The sequence below is a fragment of the Aulonocara stuartgranti genome, assembly GCF_965226115.1.
Source record: "Aulonocara stuartgranti genome assembly, chromosome: 12".
NCBI classification, from domain to species: Eukaryota; Metazoa; Chordata; class Actinopteri; order Cichliformes; family Cichlidae; genus Aulonocara; species Aulonocara stuartgranti.
The window spans coordinates 24198867-24213655 of record NC_138948.1 but is presented as its reverse complement, the minus strand read 5'-3'; the positions used below and the strand labels follow the sequence as shown (position 1 = coordinate 24213655).

The window sequence follows — 14789 nt, the reverse complement described above, 5'->3', positions numbered from 1 at the left end:
GGAATGTGGAGTGCTTGGGGTGAACCCACACAGACGGGGGAAGAATGCAAAGTCCACATAGAAAGGATCGAAGCAGCAAAGCAGCCACAGTCACACTATCACCACCGTGTTTGACTGTTGGTATGATGTTGTTTTTATGAAATGCTGTCAGCATTAAACCAGATGTAGCAGAACTCATACTTAATTTTTTCTTGTCAGTTCACAGAATATTTTCCCAGATGTCTTGGGGATTGTCAAGATGTTTTTTGGTAAATGTGAGACGAGCCTTTGTGTTCTTTTGGGACAGCAGTGGTTTTCATCATGGTACCCATGGATGAGTACCATGCTCGGTCTCTCTCTTATTGTTCAATCATGAACTCTGACGTTAACTGAGACGTGAAGAATGTGATTCTTTAATGTTGCTCTGGGTACTTTTGTGACCTCCTGGATGAGGTGTTGATGTGCTCTTGGAGTAATTTTGGTTCACTGCTTTTCCAAGCTTTCTCCATTTCTGTATAATGGCTCTCACTGTGGTTCACTGCAGAAACTAGAAATAGTTTTATAATCCTTTCCAGACTGATAGATGTCAAATTTGTTTCTCAGCTGTGTCATAATGTGTTGCTTTTTGAGGTCTTTTAGCCTGCTTTACTTTGTCAGACAGCTTTTATTTAAGTGTTTTCTTGGTTAAGCATGTCTGCCATTAATCAGGCCTGTGTGTGGCAAGTGAACTTAGCTTTTCAAAAAATAGTGACTTTTTCGCAAAGAGTCAGGTAGGTTTGCATATTTTTTCCCCCTTAATAAATAAAAAAGTATATAAAAACTGCATTTTGTATTTACTTGGGTTATCTTTGTCTAATATTAAAATTTGTTTGATTTGAAATATGTAAGAGAGGGAAACAAAGAGAGAGGGAGTAGGCTTTCACAGCATTGCGTTTTCACTGTTCAATTTTTAAGAACAGGACTACTTTAAGTTTTTGGGACTGATTTTTTAGTCATTTAACTGACCAAACTGATGCCACAGCAAATCTTACCAGTTCTAAAATATGAAGGACATTTGTAAAGCCTCTGCTCTAGACCATTTTTAAAGCACTGTTGATATACAGTTAGATCAGGAAGTACTCTACAAGGACAATTAAAAAAACAAAAATGTTGCCTTTGTAAACCAGTGTAGGGACTTAAGATCAAATAATCAGTGTAAAATTTCAGCTTTAATTCAACAAAAGTAAAGGCTCAAAAGTAATGTAATTTAAATGTAAGCATATGACTTTTTTGTTTAAATATTATTATTTGGATGACAATCTTTTGCAGTAACTGCCTGAAAACTAGATCCCGTGTTTCCTGTGTGAGCTGTCAGCCCCTTACTGCTATTTTAATGCTCTACAATAATAATAATAATAATAAGTAATCTTCCTTGTAACTATTAAATAAGAGATACCAACACTTTGACAGCAAGTCAACATCACTGATTGGCGTGCCTGTTATGTCAACCTTTATGTAACAGCGCCCTCTACCGAAACTGTATTACTCTTACAAGTTAAAGGGCTGGTTCACACAAACAGTAGTAAAAAGGTTTTTCGCCGTGTTTGCTTTTCAAATAGAACTATGATATATCAGGACTGTAAAATATGCTACTTTAAATCAAACTCCACTATAAAACCTTTTGCTGTTGTTCTATGAAACAGAACAAACATCTTCCCCAATCTGCAACACTCATTCCCAACACAAATACTCCAGAAAAATCAAACACAAAAGGGCGCCATTTCTCACTTACATGTTTATTTCAGCTCCAGTGTTGCATACTGTAGCAGCATTATCACAATCATTTTGTATTTGCAGGGTCAAACTTTCAAGCATTCCTGTCACTGGAGATGACACTCACTTTTGCGTGTAAAGATCATAAAAATATTTACATTATTCAAATTCCCACATAGAACATCAGCTTTTCTGTTTCAAAATACTTTTGACACTACTTTTATATCTCAGTTATTAACAGATACCTCAAAATCTGAGATTTTCCTCAGCGGATCCAACTAAAAAAAATAATAATAAAATAAAAAAAAGACACAATGTGTGCAACAGACTGAAACATCAATCTACTTTTATATTGAAACATGTTATCCATCCATGTGAAAACAATTCAATATGAATAGTTTATGTAGTCTATTCCAAGTCAACCATATCACTATGTAAAAAATTAGGTTGCACTGTAGTTTTTCAAGATTAATTCAAACTTTTTTTTATGACATTCAAAAGAACAACAACAAAAAATAAAAGTCCAATGGTGTTTGCTCAGAACATCACTGAGCTCCAAACTTGAAGATGTGACTGTAAATCTTAACACTACTGAGTGAAAACTACATCGCAAAAAGTGGAATAAAAATCCACCGCAGGCAGGCACGCAACATCGTGCAGATTAAAAGTAGAATGCATAGGTTGTCTTTGGTTTAGTATCATTTACCCGACTGTACAAATGTGAGGAATCGGTGGCTGAAGGGGCTGCGAGATCAACGAGAATGCGTCAAACTTTTCCAGAGTAAGAAAAATATCCTCCTTAATTCAAAATAAATACATCTGACTGCTTTCTGGATAACATCAAGGTCTGGCAAAATGACAATAGGCTGAAAAGAGCAGAGAGCACACAGGAAACGTGTAACTACAACAGGATGAGTGAAAATAAAAGAAATAACAATGCCTGCTTACCCTTACTGATGCGATCAAGTTTTTACTGACCTCATGGTAACAAAGTGTACGTCTGACGTCAAGTCATCACGTTGCACTTTGCATCACAGGGGGTGTGCGTGTTCGGCTAAAGCCGAAGATAAAAATAAAAAAGCATTTTACATACAATGTACAGCTTTAATCTTCACGGTCAGCACGATTCACACGAAAGCTGAACATCACACCAGGCTAACAGAGAGGCTTCTCGGAAATAGTCACCGCTGTGTATTCGTGTTTTGAATACACATAAACAAGCTGCCTGTCTTCAGTAACAGCGAACGATCTTTAAATTGTGCGTGATTCAGATGCACTGCAGTTCTGTGCAGGCAAAAAGCTGGACCGCTACGGCCTACACACCTTCATGCCGAGAGAGAAACGGGATCTCTCAGGGGGCAGGAAGAAAGTATTTAGTATTTAATTTAAAAAAAAAATAAAAAATACAAAAAACCCCAAAACAATCAGGAGAATTGATGCAGATTTATGTGTGCGTTTAACAGATGTGACTGATGCCAATACAAAGAGCCTGTATTCATTCATAATTCATTCTAACAGAATTGTGTGCTTTTCATGATGCAACTTGGACCAAAGAAAATGTAAATATGGGAAGATTTCCTATGTCGAGAACAGAAAAGGAAAAAGGGTTAAGCAGGGTTTTATATGCTTATAAGGCACTTGGAACGTGTAGCTGTCCCATCAGCAGAGACGTGCAAATAAAGAATGTGCTGTGATGGTTCTGTGCAAACGCACCCACATACACACATGTTAAGAAAATAAATATAGAGTTCCAATATTAAGAAACAGAAACAACAAACAACATGGGAGAGTTTGGAAAAGCTGGGGTTGGTGAGTTTGTGGACTGGAGGAAGAACAATATCACCTCTTCTACAAGTATCCATCCATCCATCCATCCATCTATATCTATATATATATATATATATATATATATATATATATATATATATATATAGTGATCTTTGTTGCATATCATGGTTGTGGAACATTATTAACTGAAAAATAACACACTGTTAGGAGTGTTTCTCTCTCTGCCACACCCCCACCATTCTTCCTTGTGCGAAAATGACTCATGTTATTTCATCAGCAGCATGTGGAAAAAAACCAAGACCTCTTACACCTTCATGTCGGAGTTTTCTGTCATCAGCCCACCTGTGTGCTGCTCAAACGCACTTTCTGTTAGAGAGGGCGAGGTCCCGCCTCATGCTCCTGAGGCAGCTGCTGCTTTGTCAGGAAGTACTTAAAGAATTCATACACCGACCAGGCGATGGCGGTGGAGGGCATCTGGTATATAACCCGAGCTTGGACCCCTTTGAAGAAGGCTGACAGACCACCGAGCTGGTACACAGTCCTGAAAGCGTTCGCCATACCGGTCAAGTGACCGCTGACATTCATGGAGCTGAGCGCTATGTTCTCTTGTGTGTTGAGCAGTGTTTTGCAGACATCGAGCGGAGTAGTAATTGCTGCGGAAACGGCTCCTGCTGCTGCGCCTGACAATATGTGGCTACCGGGGTGGTAATGTCTGTGAGGGTTTAACTGCTCCTGCATCAGTTCGTAGGTGATAAAGTGAACAGCCTGGAAGGGGATGTTCATGGTCAGTTGTGTGCTGTAGCTGCGGTAGAAGGCTCCAACGCCTTCAGTATATGTTACAGTTCGGATGCAGTCCCAAAGTCCTCGATACGGAGAGTTGTACATTTGCATCCTCTGCTTTATCACTGGAAACAGGAAGGGTGTTAGTGTGTTTGATTGCATGTATTCTATATAATTTCATGCTTTGCACACAATATCTCTGATAAAAAAGGTAAAAAAACAACAACAACCATAAAGTGATTTATTAGCCCTTCTTTTTTTTAAGAGCTCTAATTTTAAGCAGGAATGCGGTGCAAGTCTGAGAAAACTTTACTTAGAGAGAAATAAAAAGCACACACTACTTTAATCTGCGTATTAAAATTCATTCAGTGCATTTGCTAAAGTAAATTTTCAGGTGCACTTTGTACAACAGCTAAGCTGAGCGGGACAGAGGGAAAAAGTGCATTCATACACAGATAACTCTTATTAGAAGGATTAGTGACAAAGGACAAAATACCAACACTGTTAAAAGGCAAAGAAGTACCTTGTTAGGAAATGTTCTCAGTTCTTACCTTCAGCTGGATTCATGACTGCATCGTGAAGAACAGTTGCCACACTACCAGCCACACCTATTCAAACAAACACACGTTGACACGTCAAATATCTGAAGCAGTAATAAAAAGAAGACATCCCCATATTAGTTTATGACTAATATCACCCTTATTTTTGGCATTTTAGTAAAGGCTGTGCTGGATTACCATTCTTACTAAAAAAAGACACTGGCTTAAATGGCATATCCCAATCATAACACACGCTGTTTGGATTTCTCGTGTTTGCGATTGGGATTTGTCCCAGCCACTGTAAACAGGATATGACTTCTCCTAACTCAGCTCCTCCAAGTCTTGTGATGCTTAGTCTACGGTAAAAGCAGTCAGTGTAGATAGTCAAGTGGTTTGTGTTGAGATGCAGAAACTCGTACCATTGGCTAAATGGCTGTTGCCGCCGCTCTGAATGACGTCGCTCAGTGAGCGTTTCATTCGTTCGTAGCAGGCAAAGTAGAGTGCATGGGCAGGCCCCGCTCCAATCATAGTGATGTTGAGACCTCTCAGCGGCCTGAAGATCCCCTCAGTCCGGATGATCCTTTTCAGAGCCTCGTACACACTCTTGTACTGTGCATTTGGGTCCGGTTGCAGGCTCTGCATCCTTGTCTGAAGAAAATAATAAAGATCGCTTATCATTTATTCCAGCACAACAGTTACATTATCCAACTGAGGTCTTGGTATGAACGCACAAGTGTGGCCTTAAAATCAGCACCTGATATAAGCCAAATCATTGCTATTGGGCATATTTGTCCTTGTAAGTGTTATATTTTTCTGACAGTAAGTGCTCCTGGCAGTGTCACAGCCTGAGTCTGAGTGATTTCTATCTCTCCCAGGCTGGCGTAGGAGGCTGTGGCAGCTCTTTGTTTTACTCCATCATGCCAAGTTCTCTGGACAACACAAAGCATGTTTGTATTTGCGGGGCGATCTAGGGCTGGCTCAGGAGATAGGCCAAGTCTATCTTCCTCAGCATGTTCCCCTGTGTTTCCTTCCTTTGGGTTGACAATAAAATATCAATTACATTTCCGCAGGACACAGATTTGGGAACTTTGGGCATATAAAACTTGGCAGTGCAATTTACGTTTAAGCTTGTTCCACTGCATTTACACACAAGAAGACAAAACTGTCTGCTTAAAACAGAGGAACTGATATGAATGGTTAGTCACACACCATCAGGAGAGGAACTGCGAGGTAATTTAATTGGTCTTGTTTTAAACCCCCAACTTCTTCTGAACATTAAATAATGCTGGGTACACAATAACCACAAGCAGCAAATGTTTTAGATTTTTGTGGTAACTTTTTGAATACATGATAAAAACATCTGAAGTGCAACACATAACTCTTTTCTGCTGTAACCAAATCCAAGAGATCAATTCTGGAAATTAACTGACTAAGGTTCAGCATCATGTTAGGAAACATTATAAATAAGGGATTTTAAACCAGCCCGGGAATTTGTATTTAGAATTGAAACTGTGAAATGAAAACTGGGGAATAACACTATTTAACCTTCCAATACTAATAATGCATCACACTCAGTGCCTGTGTAGTAAGAAGCTTAAAAAGCAGGGTTGTCAAACATAAGGTCTGGAGGTCATAATTGGCCTGGCAAAGACTCCAATCTGGCCCACTGGATGGCTTTAAGAAGTGTGTGTTTGTGTGTTGTACATTTTACTGTATTTTCTTAAGTTTTACAACTTTTTCAATTGATAAAGACCTCAGTTTTTCAAGTATCTACTACATTTACTACAGAAATGTTCTACCATAGAAATAAAAGTACATTATTATGACTACAGGAAAGTATTAAAACAGATGTTTTTCACTTATTTTACATATATATCACATTAAAAAAATACAAATTTTGATGAAACTGCACTGATATAAAGACATCAGGGATTACATGTTTAGTTAAATGTCTTTACACTGACACAAAGTGGAGTTTCACTGGTCTCACCCACTTAAGATCAAAGTGGGCTGCATGTGGCCCATGGTGTAAAATGTATGGATAAGAAAGATCTGCAGCTATGAACTCAAAATGAGACTAAATGCAAAAACTGTCCAACAGTGGAGATGATTTTTTAAAGCAGATTATATTATAATGGTGTTTTCAGGTACTAGTAAAAAATAAATAAATAAAAAAAATAGGTGGTTCATGGTCTTATATATATCTTTTACTATGGTCAGCTGATGTAATACAACAATCCCCAGAAGCAAATATCGATGCGGCCTTTATGATGTGCTGAAAGAAAACATGACCATTGATGGCTTACACTGTCCTGTCTTTTAGTTTAGCTTTGTCTGTTGTGATTCTGTGGCCGTTTACTAATCAACACTTGAGAAACGCAACTGCACACACACACACCCTTTGCTGTGTGAGGCTGATTCCGAATGTGTGCAACAAAGATAAGACACCCCTCCTAGCAGTAACAGAAGCCCCTCCCTGATTCCCAGATGAGTCTCATGTTTTACTGGAAGACTGAAACATACAGTGAGTGGATTGTCAGCCTGATTCGCCAGGCTTGAAATTCAAAATAACACCAAGTCGGTCATTCTGCAACTCGCATTTCAAAACCTATGTGAAACATACCACACAGCTTCCTAATTTGAGTTTGTTAACTAGAAATAAAGTACAGTGTGCTCTGAATCCAATCTCTTAAAATCTCATCTGTCTTTTTTGTGTAATGTGGAAAATGTAAATGGGTTAAAATGGAAAATTTCAAAACTGTATAAAGCCTGGACCGAGCAAGTGCATCCACAGCTCTTTGCGCTTATGAAAACTTTGAAAAGTCAAGAGGAAGCAGCAACAAGGCTTGTGCAACAAAGGGCCTACAGGTCAGTGTGGAAATATGTCAAGACTATCACACTGTGGGGAAAGAGGATCGAGTGTCTTTTATGGATTATGCTAATCAAGCTGTCTGTGCCGAATCAAAATTATTGTTAGGAGACTGCAGCACTACAAAATAAAGCACCATCAATACAATGCCACTCTGTTAGAAAATAACTGGTGAGCAGGATTTAGAGAGGAATGAAAGGAACAAAGTTCACCACACCTAAACCGCCCAGTTTACTATTTACTTTACAGATGCAAGTTTTTTTTAACAAAACTGGACCCTCATTTCATTATGTTACTGAACACTTACCTTTAGGTGTTAGTTTCAACATGGCATTAATGGGAGGGAGAAATGACGTTCCTCTCTTTATAAACTTGTCTGGTAACTATCAAGTGTACAACCAAAACAGGTTAGACAATTAAAAATCCAGTCATTCCTACTCATGACTTACTGTCATTGTGTTTAGATGAAACTAAATAATCTGTACTCATTATTGTTCCAAAGAGTCAGTAATTTAATCCTTTATTGCTTCACGTTCACCTTTTGCCTACACTAGATCAGTTTTACACAAAGCTAAAAAATAAAAGGCAAATAAAATGTTCTTGGCTTGCCATTTGTCATTACTAGTTATTATTGGTATTAGTATTATTATTAGTAGTAGTAGTATTATATAAATAGCAGTCAAGATCAAACATGGGCTTTCTCATTCTAATGGAGTGTAACTGCTGTATGAAATGTATATTGTGTTCATTATTTTCTTCCTGTGCTAATAGATGGTGATGCCTGTAATAATGTGAGAAACCAAGATCACACGCTGTGTTAAAATGTTCTGTCTGAACAGCAGCCCACATTTAACAAAAAGTAGCAAACACATCAAATACTCATATTTGAAAACAGAGAAAATAACTGGGAGCATTCACAGTTTCGAAAATTGTGCCAAATTATAAGCCAATGTCATTATTATTCTTGTACTGACTTACAAAATATATAAACTAATAAATTTGCATCTATCGTGTAGTGTGTTTGTTTCCCTTAAACAAGCAGAGACAACTACAGCTGCTTCAACGAGTCTGAAGAACACAGACCAGCTTTTTTGTTAGACCAACAGCTTTAACCTGGTAGAAGGGTCATCACGACCCAGCGAAGGTCACAAACCAAACAGTGGGTTAGATTTGTACATAACACCTGTTTACTGCCACACACACTGTATATAACGAGTGTATATGCACTTTGAAGCTCTATGTAGACTGCAGTACAATAATAACCACATTATCAAACACAGTTTGGTAGGACTCTGTTAGCCTTTATTAATTAGTGATATCATCTAGTCGGGGTGGCAGGGTGTGTGGGACCACAAGTGTGCTTTTAAGTGCACTACAGAGTAATAACTTACAGAAAGGTGTTTATAAATCTTGCCTTAAATATTGGAAAAAGTCTGATATGTGATGTAACCACACTTCAGACCTGACCTTTACTTTGCCTACAACGACTGTGGGAATACCTAACTTGCTTCACTGGCTGAAAATAAAACCGTGATTCTGAACTTTGCTTTAACCTTGCTAATATGTGCCTCTTATGAATTAAGGTTACACCGGGCGTTGAGGAAGCTTCACATGTTAGCAAGTTAATCGTTGTATCGAGCAGGAAGCAAAAAAAAAGAAAAGAAAAGAAAAGAAAAGAAAAAAAGAAACGAAACTGTTTGTACTTGATTGGTTTAACTATCATATTTCTTTACTCTGATTTACTTCATACGAGCCTGTGAAACTAGTTTGTTCAGCCAGCTCGTACCACGAAGGCTAACACCAAGGCTAACCGAGGATGGGCAGCCCGGAGATTTTATAGCTAGCGCTCGTTAGCGAGCTATGGTAGACAGTCGGGACAGTTAGCGCTGCTCTGGAGCTTGTTGGTGAATGATCTGTGGCGGCGAAGCAAGTGTGAACTTGTGCTTCGCGGTGAGTTACCTTGACAGAGTCCACGGGGTACATCACTGTGTGCTCCAGTATGCCAGCCACTGCTCCCGCTGTCATGTGGGTCGTCACGGAGACATGAGGTGGCAAGCTCTCGTAGTCCCCGTCACTGTTGAAAGGCTCCTCGTCTTTGCTTTTGTTCTGCGACATATCCAGCGTTGCCACCACACGGTCCGAGCACAACTCCATGCGTGGGGAGCTCTACCAGAAGCTCTCCCTTACCAGACAACACTCAAGAGAGGTAACGGCGGCATGGATAACCACAACATCATCACTACTGGAGTTCCAGCGCCCATGTGACGTAACGACCGAGGGCGTGGTTGTATTAATATGGACCACTCGCGTTTCATGTCGATAATGTTCGGGCGGGATCTTTGCTTTAGGCGACCAATGAAAACTTTCCATGCCAGACTCTTCTCACACTCAACAGCCCCACTGTTACAAGTTGTCCATCCATGCTGGATTTCCTTCTCCGTTTTTGAATGGGTTTGACAAAAGTGCAATCTCATAGTCCAGCTTGACTAGATAAGTAGGTGTGGCTTACCTATCAGGCAGCACATGTGCAATAACCATGAGGGAAATCGTCTTATGTCAAAGGGAAGTTATCTAAAAGTCGTGGTCTCTCTACACCGCATATGGCGCTATCACGTAGTACTTGAAAAACCGACTTTAGTACACAAACAGGATCACTTATCCTTCCAGGAAATGCCACATAAATATGAAATGAACGCTCATTTAAGAAATAACTCTTCTTTATATTTTACTAATTATTTGAACTGTGCATGTTACATAACTCGCAATTACAGCTCTGAAACACAACTGGAGAAGCAAAAGAAGGGCGACATCTGTAGTTATTCAGCAAAAGAAACACAGAAGTGGCACATCTTTTTTGTTTTTATCTTAAGTGATATCTTAGCTGCTGCTTTAGCGGCACTATTGTAATGTAGTGCTCATTGAACCTTTGATAACACATGTTTGCCTAACTGGAGGGAAGGAAGAAAAGCTCTTTTTTTAAAACATTATTTTAACACAAACCACCCTCACCTGCCGTTTTAAATCTGAGCATACAGATCTGCACACATCATCCGTGCTTCACGTCATGTGGATAGTCTTATGAAATAGCCTACAGTTAAAGCAGAAGCTTCAGAAAATAGCTGCTTTACACACACGCTTGAGTTCCAGTTCCCAAAAAAAGTGTAACATTGTTGTCAAACTGTTGGACTACCTCACAGGTTCCTTCCATTTGCTTTAGTCCAAGGACCCCGCTGGAGGCCAGTTATTTAAACCAATTCCTTGTTTTTTCATTACATCTTCTACTCTTAATTATTTATATGTCTTTAGATACTGTATACCTGTCTCATGTTGCAGGACAGAAGTTTCAAATTCACTTTGATATTCCACTAGATCCCAGTGTGTGCAGCGGTTATCACTGGATTCAGCTGCTCTTAAGAGTTAGTGGTCAGGCCACCCCACCCTCTGATTGACATCACAGGGAGTGATCTGAACAAGAACAACTGCTTTTTAAAAAAAATTTCTGAGCCATTAATCGGTCACACAATAGCATTTTTAAGGGATTTGTCTTCAATCAAAACAAAAACATCGTAATCATACCTATAAAAATGAGTTAAACTGTCCTATGTTACGTACTATTGACTGAAACTTAAGCTCAATGGGAAAAAGCATATTGCATCACTGAGGGTGTGTTTGTGAGGCACGGTGACATCCCAGTGACTCAGCAATATAAGAACCTTAAAGAGCCACTTGTTTTCAGGGTGCCGTTACAGCTGTTGTTCACATATCACATACCACAAAAAGGTTAACATGAACAGGTAGTGTACCAATAAAAAATGAACTTTTAAAGCTACAGCTGGTTATTACAACGCTGAAGGTGGGAGACCAGAGACATGATGCAGCAAAAAGCAGAAAGAAAATGACCAGCCTGCCTTTTGTACTTCACAAACTGTTGCATGTAATCATGTCAGTCTTTGTTAATAACAGACTAATAATATCAACAGTATATATAATACTAATATTGAGACACGAGTTCAGTCTGAGAGGTTACTTCACAGCAAACAAACATGGGAGTTTAGAACATGTTTTGAATTCTAGCAAAAGTGGCAATGAATTTATCTTCCACTCAAAGCAACAATAAGCGAGTGCATTAGTTTATGTTACTATTGGAGTGTCTGCTGAGGACTTCAAACACCACATGGCTCATTTGCTTCGTTCTCAAGACAGGTCACATTGATTTTGCATTGTGTGCATGACTTTGTTTGCTTGGAAACAAATCCACGAGTGGAATATTCTCAGTGATGCAGCACTTACAGCCTTGTAACAGAGCAGATATCCAACACAACAATGCCAGACTGTGGCTTGGAAACACTATTTTTTAAATTAAGTATTTGCATGGTGACACAGCAGTTTCTGCAGAGGGTGGCACGAATGCCCCTCTGATGATCCTCCTTTGGCTCTCGCTCTCTGGGGCCTCTGGATGTCGAGGCCTGGATCTCCTCCATGCCTGCTTCATGCCCTGGGGGACAGGCCTATGGCTCCCCACACCCTCTAGCACAGACCTTCCCAAAGTGGGGGGCCTGCCCCCTAGGGGGGGGGGGGGGGGCGGTATGAAAAGGGAAACAAAACAAAACCAAAAAAAACAAGCCTTCCACACTGCTAGCACGGGGCTCCCACACAAACGCAATGCAGGAGATGAAGCATCGCTGAATATGTTTCCAAACCAACTTCATTCTAAGCCAAAGACTAGAAAATATGGTGAAGCAAATCTTCCCTTTGGTTTCACCTGCACAAGTGCCAGGTAGGTCTCCCTGCATAATTGGTTTTCCCTTGTCGGCAGCAGCGCTGGGCTCTTCAAATCATGGACAAACAGTATCCCACATTCTTGATTTTTAATTCACAAACACTTGTTGTAATGACTAACTACTCCTGACATTTTGGAGACGTTAGCTCTTTATACAGTAAAGTTACAGTGGCTGATCCTGCCACGATTTGTTCCCCGGTTCAAATCACGGACAAACAGTATCCCACAGCTGTTTATGTTTTTGAACCGATTTTGCACAGAGAGGCATTTTTTGAAAAATGTATTGATAGCAATGTTGAATATTATTACACAGGAAAATACATGTAAAACAATTACACCGTGAAGCCTCTGCCTTTCTAAATGGAGGGACAGTAACTGCATGTGTATATGTAAGTATGTAAAAACTGAAGATAGTCAGATTAACAGTATTTTGTCTCTATCTGCCATTGTAGTTTATTTTATTACTACCTGTCATTTATTGCAGATTACTTGTATTTGTTTAATTGTTTACTAAATGTTTGAGGTGTGAAATAAACCACAATGGAGCAAAATATGGGTGTGTGTGGTTGGAGGATGTGTTTGTGTGTGCGCGTGCATGGAGGCGGGGGGCACGAACATTTTTCTTGTAAAACAGCAGCAAAAAAAAGTTTGAGAACCACTGCTCTAGCAGATTGTTACATGGAGAAACATTTTGAATACCAGCGCGCTGATCCACACAGGTGTGCACACAGGTGTTCATTGTTCATAGACACAAACTACACTTTTCTTAGCTGCTACCTCAAAGCACATTGTGCGCTGTCGGTCCTGCGTGCTGTCGGTCCTGCGTGCTGCACAAAAACATTTATTTTTTTAGTATTTACTGTTATTTACACTTAGCTAGATTCATGCAGTGGTGTTGTGTTTATTATGTTGCTCTCTATTTTGCTTTTTTCCTCTCTCAACAGGTGATTCAGGAGATCTCGGCAAAAAAAAAAAAAACATTGCTCGTACTCATGCTGCCCCATTTGCTGGGAGTAAGGGCGCCCTCCGTTTGCGAGGTGCGCCTGCTGCTAGCTGCACAGGGAGGAGAGGGCGGGGCAGCGGGGTATTCACTGGCTGGCTGGAACATCTAATAACCAACTCGCAAAATAAAACAAAATAAAAACAAACCAACAAACACGAAACACCAGACATTATGATACAGACTTATAATTTGCACCGATGTTTTTTTTCCCGAAATTCTATACGCGAAAAGTGAGCGCGAGAGCCCTCGGTGTGCCTGCTCGCTGCTGAAGTCAAAGTAAACTTTATTGTCATCTCCGCTACACACAGTCCAGTATATAGAGAGACGAGACGACGAGGCTCCAGTTACAGCAGTGCAAGTAAACAAACAATAAATATAAGAAGAGTAAGAAAAGGTCTATTAGGTTATGTTGTGGCGATCCTCGGGTTGAGGGATTTGTGTTCATACTGGAGTGCAAAATTAAAACCAATGGAAGATGGACAAGAAAAGTTCAAAGCCATCAGGTGCTCAGTTTAGAAAAAATAGAAAAGGAGGAGAAACGAGCAAAAGATACAGGTAAGCAGATGTGTCATTGGATAATGGCAGGTCATCCTGAAACAATCAGAATCAGAATCCTTTATTAATCCCTAAGGAAATTATGTGGATTTCAGTTGCTCCAAAAAGAAATGGTAAAAATAGTAACAGTAACAGACTAAACTCCAAACAATACATTGTTACAGATTTTAATATTAATTAGTCATTGTCAGTTGTTGATTTGTCCTGTTCTCATTGTATGACGAATTATGATGGCTGTTTGCATACTATGCATACTCTCTCTCTCTTCATATGTGTGTGTTTCTCTCTGGTGAAATGTTGTGTGTTCGCCCGGGGCACCAAACAGACTAGGACCGCCACTGCCCATCAGTAACAACTAAAAATAAAAATGAATAACAAAGGTTGATCAAATGGACCAATACGGCGAGGCCTTGATGATCCACTTGGTAAAGTAAATTCGTTGGGTATCTTTGTTGGCCTTCAGACAACAATTTTGATGACTAAAGAACCAAACGGGACAGGCAAAAAACAAACAAACAAACAAACAAACACACAAACAAAAAAACCCTGCAGCCCTGTGGCCATTATTGGCTACATGCTGATTATTACCATTGATTTTTTTTTTCCCCATGCAGTTTTTAAACAGGAAATAAGTTTAAAAACCACATTTGGTGAATAAAAGAGGACAGAGAGGTTTGTGTTCACATTACTCCCAAAGACCACGAAATTTACATTTAATCCAAAAGATAATAAAAAAGATCAGAA

At 39.6% G+C, this 14789-nt stretch overlaps 1 protein-coding gene across 1 annotated transcript; it reads right to left on the bottom strand.

Annotated features, from left to right (window-relative positions):
* Positions 1-1738: 1738 nt before the first annotated feature.
* On the bottom strand, positions 1739-10120 carry slc25a37 (solute carrier family 25 member 37). Its single transcript, XM_082555840.1, has 4 exons — positions 9667-10120; positions 5258-5486; positions 4851-4907; positions 1739-4424 (listed from the first exon to the last, which is right to left on the bottom strand). The coding sequence occupies exons 1-4, from the start codon at positions 9859-9861 to the stop codon at positions 3889-3891; spliced, it is 1017 nt and encodes a 338-aa protein (XP_082411966.1). The 5' UTR covers positions 9862-10120; the 3' UTR covers positions 1739-3888.
* Positions 10121-14789: the final 4669 nt, after the last annotated feature.